General features: G+C 39.5%; 1 protein-coding gene across 1 annotated transcript in view; it reads left to right on the plus strand.

Moving 5' to 3' along the window:
* Positions 1-7,897: 7,897 nt before the first annotated feature.
* The window catches only part of FITM1 (fat storage inducing transmembrane protein 1), a 100,909-nt gene continuing 96,371 nt past the window's right edge, over positions 7,898-12,435 (plus strand). Inside the window, exon 1 of the mRNA XM_044058381.1 lies at positions 7,898-8,210. Coding sequence (XP_043914316.1) covers positions 7,981-8,210 — 230 coding nt within the window. The 5' untranslated portion in view covers positions 7,898-7,980. The remainder of the gene's footprint in view (positions 8,211-12,435) is intronic.

Consider the following 12,435-nt stretch of genomic DNA (forward strand, 5'->3'; position numbering starts at 1 on the left):
ATGTAGCTGTGGGGATGTGGCTGGGAGAAATGGTGGCAGTGGGGCTGAAGCAGGGAGAGTATTGCTGTTGGCACCTCCTTTTGGTGGACCTTCCTAATGGGTCCTTTAGGCTGTTATCATGGATGTCCCTGCTGAAGGATTGAAGATGCATTGAGATGGATGGGTCTCGTTCAGTTGTGGCACAAGCAAACCTTGTAGTTGTCTGAAAGATAACCCTTCAGGCTGGCTCTCACCACAATGTTGTCAATACGCTTGAGTTTGGTTAGGGGAGGAATAAAAATCACATTTAAAAAATAATAAATGAATTAATAAATAAAAAAATAATCTACCCAGTATGTGGAAAACAAAGGCCACTGAAGGAATGCAGTATGTTTGTGGCCCTTAGACTGTCAGTAGTTTGTTTTAAGGAATGGTTTTGCACAGTTGTTGTCTTGATAGAAGATGCCTTATTTGTGAAGTATCAGACAAACTCCCACACTTTTCACCAAATTCACTCTTTAGGTCTACAGACCACTTGGACTGCATAGCCTACCTGTGCTGATTAACAGCTGGCCAAGACACAGGTTCCCTGAGGCCTCCTTTCACAGCAGACATACTGCATCTAGGGAGTTTGGAGAATCAGATATCAGTGTTTGTGAGACTTCATCAAAATACAGGTTCCTTCACCTCCATCCTGTTTGTCACTGCTCTGGGTGACTGGGGAAATGGGGAAAATTATTTGGCCAGCTTTTCAAACACCAATCGGTCAAGACCTGATGAATGAGAATGTTTGGATTTGTTTTATAATTTATTCCAAGGGCTGGTAATTTTAGAATTACTGTAGTTATGATTGAGGTGTGTGTGCAGGATAGTCTTCCCTTGCATGTAGGGTCACTGCCCACATAAAATACAGTTTACAGAATTTCCCTTCAGTTAGCTAGACCTGACTAGTCAGTTTTCATTACTCTGGTGATTGATGGACAGACCTATATTCTGGGACAAACAAAGAGCATGTACTTGCATACCAAGGTCCTCCACTATGAAACTGTTATTTTGCACCACAAATTTCACCTGATTATATTAGTCTATTATATTTCTCATTAGGCTGAGAACTCATTTGAGACTAATTGATGTCCCACTATTCAACGGATCATATTGAACCATATGCCTGGTGCAGATCTGTTGGTGGTGTCATCTTAAGGGCAAGAAAGTTGCATTAAACATACATTTACAGAGGAAATAAACACACGTGAAGGCAATCAATCTGTTTAAAAACAGAAGAGGGGAACAACCCTCACTTCCTCCTTTATTATAAAGCACATGGTCCCATGACCTCTCTTGACCTCTCCACACCAACGACGTCAGTGTAAGAGCACACATATGATCATTCACTCTCTTTTATTATTATCAGCCAACACCCACACTTGCTCTTACTCTGTATACAAATACATTTTAAGAACATATTTTGGATAACTCTTCCTTCACATTCCAAATACGTAATACATGAACCTTTCAATTTTCGATTTCGTAGCAGGTTTAGTAAAGATATATGCAACCATGTCCATTGTCGGGCAATATTTAAGGCTTATTTTGTCATCATTAAGTGCTGATCTAACAAAATGATACTTAATGTCAACATGTTTGCATCTCTGTCGGCTTACTGGATTCTTCGACAAAGCGATTGCTCCTTGATTGCCCTCAAATATTGTTACTGGCACACACTTGCACTTTCCATCCATTCCACTCAACAACTGCACAAGGTACAAACTCTCCTGTGTTGTTGCTGCCAATGCCATGTTCTCTGCCTCACATGTAGATAAAGCCACCATTTGTTGTTTCTTTGATTTCCATGAAATAGGCCTGTCTCTATTGAGGCTAAAGCAATAACCTGTTGTACTACGCCTATCGTTTTGATCTGTTGCCTGATCTGCATCACTGTATGCTACAAGCTGAAGTTTCTCTCTACTTTTCTTGTAACAAGCTTTCTGTCCACTGTACCTTTTAAGTACCTTAACACATGTTTGGCTAATGTTAAATAAGATTTACTCGGTTGTGACAAATATTGCGAAAGTTTACTTACAATCCAGTCAAGATCAGGTCTCGTGCTTGTCATAACATATATTAAACTACCCACAAGTTCACAATATTTTCTTGGATCGGTAGATTGACTGTCACATTCAAAGTTTGTTTTTTTGTTCAGAAGGGATATTTCCTTACTTTACAATTAGACATACCAAATTTCTCAAGAATTTTTGTGATGTACCTCTTTTGGTTCATCTTTACTTCACCACTATTCTGGGTAAAGTCAATGCCTAGAAAATGTCTTAGCTTTCCCAGATCTTTCATTTTAAATTTAGCTTTGATAATTTCTTTCACATCATTCAGTGATTCACAAAGATAATCGTGCAACATTTTGTTCCAGTTATGCCCTGATTGTTTCTATCTGTACAATGACTTATTCAGTTTACAAACCAATTTTTCATTGCTATTTAATTTCTTTTCAAAACCTTCAGGTTGCACCATATACACCTCACAGTCAATAGGACCATGTAAATAGGTTGTTTGTACATCCATCTGGTGCAATTCTAAATCATACTGAGCTGCCATCTGCATTAGACTTTGTACAGATGTCATACTCGCAGTTGGTGCAAATGTTTCATTATAATCTATACCAGCGACTTGACTGTAGCCTTTAGCTACATATCTAGCTTTGTAAGTCTCAGTATTATCTGCATTGTCTTTTACAGTGAAAACCCACCTACCCCCCACTGCATTTTTATCTTCTGGCAGTGTGGTAAGTGTAAATGTGTTGTTTTCCTTTAAAGGCTTAAGTTCCTCCTTCATAGCTTTGACCCACTTCTCCGAGTTAGACGAAGTCATGGCTTAAAGCTCTGCTGTGTGTTGCATATTAGTCTGTAACAATAGTCAACATTAACTGTCACATAATCGTCGTTTTCAACTTTACACTCATAGTCCTTCAAGTATGCAGGTGGTTTTCTCTCTCTTTTAGAGTAGTGTGTATCCTGCCTTTCCTCTTCTTGTCTTATTTTTGTGTCTCCATCATTTATTATAGACTTTGTGTAATTCACTTACATTTCTTTTGTGATTTGACTGCCAGCTTTTGATTCTGACTTAACATGCACACTTCTGGTATTAAAATCTTCATTCAGAACTTCTGGGTCTCTGAATCTGGTATTCAGCTACATTCTTAGTAATGAACTTGACTAACCTGTGTTTAAGGACCCTTCCTGTGTCTGGATAATAGACCAGATATGATGGGCTGTTTTTATCATATCCGACAAAGATCCCCTTATCACATCTTGGGTCTAACTTCTTTTTATCTTGCTTGTATGCATAACACACTGATCCAAATTCTCTCATCCTTGAAAGATCAGGTTTCTTTCCTGTTAGCATGAAGAATGGGGTCTGCCCCACATGCCTGTTATAACATCTGTTGCGAATAAAAGCAGCAATCATTACTGCATATGTCCACAACTCTTTAGGTAGGTCACTCTCTATCAACATACACTTTGCCATTTCAAACAGTGTTCTCCAGTTTCTCTTTGCTGTCCCATTGTGATGGAGTGAGTAAGGTGCTGATGTTTTGTGTCTTATAACATATTTACTCAGTAGTGACTGAAAATATTTTGACATGAACTCAGCGCCATTATCTGATCTGATACAATTTACCTTCCCATAAGGGGCTGAATCTGCAATAAATTTTCAGTTGCCTTGACTGTGTCACTCTTGGCTTTCAGAAAGTAGACAAATATTACACCTGAGTAGTCATCAGTAAATGCTAAAGTGTACTTAAATCCATCTTTTACGCTGGCTCAATTGGGCCTGCCAAATCAGTATGGACTAGTTCAAATACAGTTTTTGCTCTTGCATCTGGTTCTGTTTCTGCTCTGGACAAATTTCCCTTGCATACAGGTTTCACAATCTAGGTTAGGTCTTTCAACTTTACCTTTAATTTTCATACCTTTTACCACCTTTTCTAATTTTGACACATCTTCAAAATTACAGTGACCAAGCATTTTACGCCATGCTTGAATGTCATAACAGCTCTGATATGCATCATAATGTATCTCACCTTTGTTTTCTTCATCATATGTGTCTAAGTAATAGAGTCTATCATACTCAATTATGTCAAACCTGGTGCCGTTTTTATAGATGAGTTGGTCCTTTCCTTGTTTAAAGTTGATTGAGGCCCCCTTGGACGTTGCTGCCTTAACAGAAAAAAAAAATGGATACATCGGGATATACAGCGCCCGAGTCATCATCACCTTTACTTTGCGCCCCTCTGTGTTTAGCAGCCATACCTCCACTTTACCTCTCTTCTGTGCGACCCCACAGGTTATAGTCCCATCAGCTAATCTTTGTGCTCCTTCAGTTGGAAAGTTGCATCAAAGTGTTTAAAGTTTTACAGGTCGTTAATTATATGTGACGTGGCACCAGTGTCCACCATTAATCCCTTCTGTTTTAATTCACTAATCTGATGCTCATTTATTCTGAAGACAGATGTGTGATCATCCACGTTAATTGCTTGTTTCACATTATCTTTCTTCTTTCGTCTACAGTTACTGTCCCTGTGGCTGGAGTTTTTGCACAAACTATACCACTGTCTCTGACGTTTATATTCTCTTAGGCATTCTCGTGTCTTGTGTCCCTTTTGGCCACAGCTATAGCATATAATCTCTGCTTTTACTCTTTCCCCAAGGCCACTCGCTTTCATCACATTATCATTACTTATGTTGACATTAAATTTCTCGGTATGTTCATACCTTCTCAACCTTGTTTTGAACTCACCAAAGCTCAACTTATCATCATCTTGCGTGATGTGGAAAGCAAATGGTTTAAAAGTTTCGGGCAATCCTTTCAGAATCATTGCAATTAGTAATCCATCACTGAGCTTCTCTCCAGTACTTCTAAGTACCGTAATGGCAATCTCAGCCCTAATAATATAGTCTGTGACACTTTCACTGGTGGCCTTCTGGAGGCTTGTTAATTCAGTGTATAGGCTAATTACCCATGGCTTCCCTTTCCTGGCATAATGGTCTCTCAGGATCTGAAGCGCTTCTCTACCATCATCTGCAGCTTCTCTCATGATGAGGGACAAACTTTTGTCGTCTAAGAACTGTATTAGTTCTGCATAGGCCTTCTCATTTTTCTCAGCGTTGTCTTCCTTCTCATTCTTGTCATCCTCTGCGTCCTGCTGCACATTTCGCAAAATGGCGTCTTTCAGCCCTAGCAAGCGCAGTTGTCCCAGAAACTTTGTCTCCCACAACTCGTAATTCTTTTCATCTCCGTGAAAACATAGTCTATGCCATTGGCTTCCTACTTCCCTCCTGGGCCCATAACATGTTGGCGGTGTCATCTTAAGGGCAAGAAAGTCGGGTTAAACATACATTTACAGAAGAAATAAACACACGTGAAGGTAATCAATCTGGTTAAAAATGGAAGAGGGCAACAACCCTCGCTTCCTCCTTTATTATAAAGCACATGGTCACATGACCTCTCTTGACCTCTCCACACCAACGATGTCAGTGTAAGAGCACCCATATGATCATTCACTCTCTTTTATTATTATCAGCCAACAAGGTCTCTTAAGGGAACTGCAGAGCTGAGCCTGACAGGGCAGTGCCCATATAGCAAAGTTCCACAACTTTTTTATGGATTGCCTGCAGATAATTTCTTTGTTCTATTGTTTTCTTTGATTTATTTTTTCTAGAACAGTGTGGGGTGGGGGTGGGGGTTATAAATTTATGTGTTTTGACCTAGATACTTCAAAATAACTCTGATTCATTGGCAGTTTCTTACAGGGACTTCATAGCAGAAACATTCCCAATAAGCTAAGCAGTATTATCATAATATGACATAGTTTATAGGGTATTGACTGGAAAGGAAGTCATCCTTCTGTATTTTTGTACTGAATAACTCACCTAGTATGTTATAGTAGAGATGTTACTGAGAACAAGCATTAACAATGATCATTACATAACCAGCTGGGCTGAAGAGTAAATATTATCCCAGGGATACTTTTACTCCAAAGAGGGGTTAGTAGAAAGACGAGGTGGATTATTTTACTTAGTTAACCGTTGTTGGAAAACAGAATCCTGATGACCAGAGCTGACATCATTTGGAGATGGAGTGCAGAGCAATGCATTTAACATCGGTATCCCTGCACGTACATAATGGCTTAGGCTGTAGAGAGTATTGTCTCTTAACTTACAACACTAAAACCAACAAAATGCATCATTTCACAGACATACTTTGCAGTATTTGAAAATGGCTGCATCCGAGCAAACTATCACTTCACTCTTTTGGTCTATGTCTGTATGTAGGTACAGCACATGACAGGCTCCCTCACAAGTATTCGATTCATTTATGAAGACCTCACACAAGTCTAATCATAAATGACTAAACGCTGCAGCAGGTAAACAGTGTTTGGATGTACTTTATCACTATATTATACTGATAGCGAGCACCTTAATAAAAATAATGCCGCTGTTTTTAGTGTACGTAGATGTTGCTATAGTAACTAAAGTGCAGGCTTCTTGGCCTGTACTGAAATTTTAACTGATCGTACTCATATACTCGTATCTCATACTCTCTGTATTCCGTTTATATGCTGATAATCTACCATACTGACTCCTCATTGAGCTCGGGTCATCAAACCAGCCTACCTATCTTATTATCAAATACTAAATACATAAAACAAATTTAGGACTTAAAGGCAAATCACACGAAAAAATATGTTTATGGGGGGGGGGGGCATCCCCTGACGTGGGGGTCTCCACTTTTCATGTCTTTGTTATATATTCACCAACTCTGAGGTCACATCATCATCATCGTCATCAGAGGGAAACAGGAAACAGCTGGTAGACCAGCGCTTCATTTTTCTGGGTAAAAGGGATGTGGTTGGTCACTGGTGATCACACAAATGAGAGCTGATCACTAGTCTTTCAAAAATCAGCCTGGCTTCCTACAAGAGGAGACATCACCATGCTGCCTTTTCACATAAACTTCCTCTTTGCTTGCTTAGGTTACATTTACCAAAACTGCGCTGCAGCCTATTGTTGTTCGCCCTCTGGCAGTTAGGGCAGGAGAGCAAGGCTGTGAGGTGTTGATGAACAAATTTCTATAGTAAAGGGTACCATGTAAGTCCTTCCACCTCCATTTGCCTACTGCGTGAAACGGAGTAAGTCCCTTAGCATGTTAGTGCCCTTAGTATAATAGTGTTCCCAGCTTGCCCCTGAAAAAGAATGCTTGTGTCCAGAGGATTTACTTGTTAACAAATGAATAAAACCTGACATGATTTCTGTTTTAGCATTTCAGACTTTTAAAGGACTATATTTTGGGTGAAAAAAAACTTCAGGTAATTTGAAAACATGAGATATTTTAACACTTAACATGACCCAACTGAAAATATTGTTTTTTTTTTCTCTGTTTAGCTTGTGATGCTTTTAAAGGATTGGATTTTGAATAAACATCATATTAACCTCCGTTTTAGCACTTGTGACTCATCAGAAAGTATTACTTTTTTGTCTCTATTTTGAGTTCAGAAGAAAGAAGTTATGAACACAGTATGTAGGGAGTAGGATTCTAGTCATGGAACTGTGTAGTGTGAAAGGTTATTTCTTTCTATAATCCTTTGACCTGATTATGTTCTTCCCCTGATATGAGCAGAGATGGTATGACATTGCTGTTACTTTATACCAGTGATTCTACTTATTATGAACTCACTGTAAACAAGTTTGCCACCTCTGGTAGCTTTGTCCTTTCCGTTGTATTTGGTCACCTAATTATAGAGCTGAAAAAGCAGTGTCGCAGCTCTTTCAACAAGGCCGAGGGAGACAGCTGTTACTGGCTGTTACAGTGACAGTTTCTCAGGGGCTGGGGAGATTATTATTGTGACTTATCCTTGTGACCAGGCACAAAAACTACTAAGCACATGTCTGAAGCTTAGCCACAGAAAGAGACAGAGACAGAAGGAGGGAGATGGGGGGTGGGGCAGAAAGGGAAGGCATTCTTCGATCAGTGCACAGAAATATGTTTCTCCAAAAGCTGCTGGTGTTCTTCAGTACGCAAATTGCTAAAGTTTTGGGGAACATCTACATAAGGAAGTACTACCATCTCTGGCTGGCCTTCCTTGTGACCTTTGGGCCGCTGTTGCAGTTCTACGCCAACCCCAAGGCTATCTTTGCCAAAAAGAATAATTACTTTAACATGTAAGTAGAACAAGTTGGTGATAGGTAGACCACAGAATTAAGAGAATTGTGTACTGCTTTCTATTTAATGATGCAGGGGTGCTGTAGGGTTGCAGAAGGTTACGCATTATTTCTGTAGTGATTTACGGGCAAAGCATGCTGCAGTAATAGCAATTATAGACCACCAAGTTTGCCTTAAACCAGTCTTGGCATGTTATAGGTGTGGCATGTAAGTGAGTCTTGTGTGTTCTCTGGCATGAAAACGACATAAGAAATAACATTAAACGGAAAGTCTTTCATAATGCACCCTTTAACATAAACTTATTTTTCTATATCTGTGAAAAAGCACTGGATTCCTTTCAGATATCCTGCTTTTACAATCCATTAAGGACTGTGAGGTTTTGAGATAACATTATGACTCTTCTGTGTTACTTAAGTTGCAGTAAAATTGTTGTTTCGTTACATATCTATGGAAGCATTTATTTAAAGAATGCATTTAAAGAGTTTTTCTATTCCAATACTATTTATAAGCATGTTATTTGTATAAGTGCTGGAGTTTGTTGCACATATCGTGCAGAATTAAATATTAATTTAAAGGAGCCTCACAATGTTCTAATTAACAATTAAGTAGATATGAAAATTGTAATAAGTCAGAGAGAGCTCAAGAAATTGAAACTATTAACAGGGTTCACTTGTGAGGGAACAGTTGCATGCAAAAAGGTCATTAGATATAAAAATAGGAGGTGGAAAGAACAGGCATACAAGATGAAAGATGCAAGTTTAGACAAAAGACATGAATAAACCTATAAGGATTTACTGCCCTTGCTCTTTGTTTTCTCTGTTCACAGTAAAGTGCATGAATATTTTAATAATGCCATTAGCAGTTTTATAAGCTTTGAATTTGGATCAGACAAAGTTAAGTATTTCCTAGGAATAGTTTTGTACAAAGTGCCTGCAGAGTGCTGCGGGTGTTATGAAACAAACTGCAAAGTAAGCGGTACATGTATGGAATTTGCAATATACTACTCAAAGATTATAGGGAGTAAGTAGCAGTACTCAGAAAAATAAATACCAAAGGGAATATTGCATATGCTTTGCATTTGTTCTTTGTATTTTAAAAAAAATGTAAGACTGGATTGAGAAAATGTCTTTCATTAGCTTTTCTTTGTTGTTGTGCTGTACTGTTTTGGCTGCCAGCTAGTGATAGGATGGATGGATTTTTGGGATGCCTTTTGTTAAGGGTGGGGATGGTAACTGCAACAAGTGTGAATGAATCCATGATTGTGGTATCTCAGGGCATTCCCTTTCTCCGAAGATACATTGAGTTCAGAATTACTGTATATATATATATATATATATATATATATATATATATATATATATATATATATATATTGGAGACCTCACTTTGGGGAAGAGATGTGGGAGATGCAATCCTCCAATGTCTGTGTACAGGGGAAAAAGTATCCCTGCAAAACACACAGCAATATAACTTATTTCTTTGTTTAAATTACAGTCGATTTTTTTTCAGTGTTGGGACTTGTAGTAGCAGGGCTTCTCACTTCTGATATGGAGTGACATTTTGTTGGACTCCTGAAGTTTAGCATCCAAGAGTTATTTTATTGCTGTTATTATTTTGGAGCAGTGAAGAATGTATTTTAGTTATTTTGAGGGAAATCTGATCTACCATTCAAATTATATCAAGGAAAGTCCAACCTGGATAAAAATGGATTTTATAATTTATTTATTTATTTCTTTTTGTTTACTTGGGTAGTACACTGATCAATATTGACCAATTTCAGGCTCAGCCTTAAACTTTTAGGACTTTATTCACGTTGGGGAAGAGATGTGGGAGATACAATTCTCCAGTGTATGGTATACAGGAGAAAAAGCATTCCTGCAAAAAAGTATATATAATTTATTTCTTTGTTTAAATCACAGTATATTTTTCAAAGTGTTGGGACTTGCAGTAGCGGGGTCTCCCACTTCTGATAGATACTTATGAACATGAACAAAGCAGGGATGCCTTTTCTCCTAAATAATAAATGCCAAGAAAAGACTGCCTATATGCTCTTGGACATTACTTTGTCCTGGACTCCACCCGTGCTATTTGCTAACACATAGTTTTGCTTTTGGCCTTTCTAGTGTCTCATTGCATTAGCAGCTTCTTGGAGGACTTTGGGAATATTTGTGAATCAGATGGAGGTTAGACTTTCCAGGTTACCAAAGCTTTGGTCTTTTTATTGTTTTTTGCTATGGAGCTGATATAGTTGGACACTTCAGTTGTGTGGACTTAGGCATGGCAATGGAGTCTCACAGGTACATTTTCTCTTCTAGCAGTGAGTTTCCTAGAGCTGCGTGTGCTCCAGCTAATTGAACCCGGACTACAGCGACTATACCAATGTTCTTTACTTATAGTTTAATTTATTGTCCAGAGCTACTTCCTGAATACTGATTAAAGATCTAGTAGAATGGATGCATATTTTACATGTTTTCATTGCAATTATTTTCTAAATTGTTTATCAGATTTGTCCATTATATATTTGGTTATTTAATCTGTATTTCAATACTAATTGCCTGATGTTCTTCATCTCACATTGCTGCAGTCCTTACACTTGGGTAGTCCGCTGTCCACGGTCGGCCCGAATATCAAAGTATAAGGCTGACGTCGGTCAGGGCGCATTTAGTTGACGTCAGGACGTCAGGGTACAAATGCGCATGACCGGCGTCATATCCTCAGTCTTTTTGCCGCATGGTCCGATGCAGAAGCAGCATTGCAAGTGCCGGTTACGTTCTGAGATTTTTCGATTTAGAAGTTTCAGACCGAGTTCAAAGTTACTAAGTACCCGCTGGGGAATATTTTAGTTTTTCTTGCCTCAGTCATTTACCGGATGTCAGAAAAGTTAATAATTGGCGCTTCTTGTGGGAAACAGATACCGCATAGAGATTATCTTACTTTGTGTATTCCTTGCTTAGGCCTGAGCACGACGTTGTTGGCTGTCGCCTTGTGCTAGATTTAATAAACGCACTATAAGAGAAGGTTGGATTGTGCAAGGTTAGTCTTTGGGAAGCGGTGCAATTATAAAATGCCGTCGGATGCTCCGACGCCCGCTTCTAAGAAGCGCAAGGACAAGGCAGTTAAGCCTAGGCTAGAAGAACTGTCTGTACCGGACGCCGGTTCTTTAGAGGTGTCGGTGGAGCCGGTGGCTCCACCGGAGATTTCTTTGTGTTCCCGGAGTGGGACCTTATTATTGCAAGATGTGGCCTCTCAGGAGGCAAGTCAAGCTGAGGGGCTTCTCAGGTTACTATACCCTCCCTTCCTAAGGTGGCTAGGCCGCTCCTTCTGTTTCTAAGGCTTCTCCCAGGGGCAGGCCAGGTTTAGCTTCAGTTGGTATTACCCCTTGCTCTTCAGGTACTATGCCCAAGAAGCATATGCTTAAAATGGCAGAAGGTTTGATTACTTTGATTAGGGGTTCTATGCCCCCTCCTGCTAAGAGACCTAGGGTGGAGCCTGAGCTGGGGGGTTTTGAGCAAGCTTCAGATGTTTTCAGAGTCTTCGGCTGAAGACTTGCAGGAGTACTCTCCTTATTCTGATTCTGATGTGGATGATTCTACTCCTTCTGCTACTCCTCCTGAGGATTTTTCTTTTTCAGAAACTCTTCATTCCATAAGGGAGCATTTTAAGTGGGAGGTTCAGGACTTCTCTGATTCCAGGAAACGGCTTAGAGAATTTCTGTTTTTACCCCAGCATAGGCCTTTGGCTATACCTCCTGTTTTGGATGTAGTGGAAGATGTTTTTACAGAGGCTTCTCTTAATCCTGATTCTTTGCCTCCTGCTCCTGCTAAGCCGGATAGGTATTACAGGGTGCCTGAAGTTCACAAGTATCTTTTTAAGAGTCCTAGGGCAGACCCAGAAACTGTTAGCCAGGGGCCTAAGGGTGTAAGGCTTCTGTTGTTAAGAATCCGGTTCCTACAGACAAGGAGGCTAGGGCCTTGGATAGATGGGGAAAGAAAGTTTATACTTCTTCCACTCTTGCTATGAGGGCTCTGAATTGCCAGTTTCACATGTTGAAATACCAAAATTATCTCCTTTCACAATTGAAGTCTAAGGTTGATGCTCTGGCAGTAGGTATTGATTGTAAAGAGTTGCAAGATTTAGTACATGTTTCTGAACAGGTGGGTAAGCATTCTTTGCAATGTGGTTTTGATGCTGTACAGGCCTCGTCTAGGGTGGCTGCCACTGGGA

The sequence above is a fragment of the Protopterus annectens genome, chromosome 16.part0 (genome assembly GCF_019279795.1).
Source record: "Protopterus annectens isolate FY-2018-M chromosome 16.part0, PAN1.0, whole genome shotgun sequence".
Taxonomy (NCBI): domain Eukaryota; kingdom Metazoa; phylum Chordata; order Ceratodontiformes; family Protopteridae; genus Protopterus; species Protopterus annectens.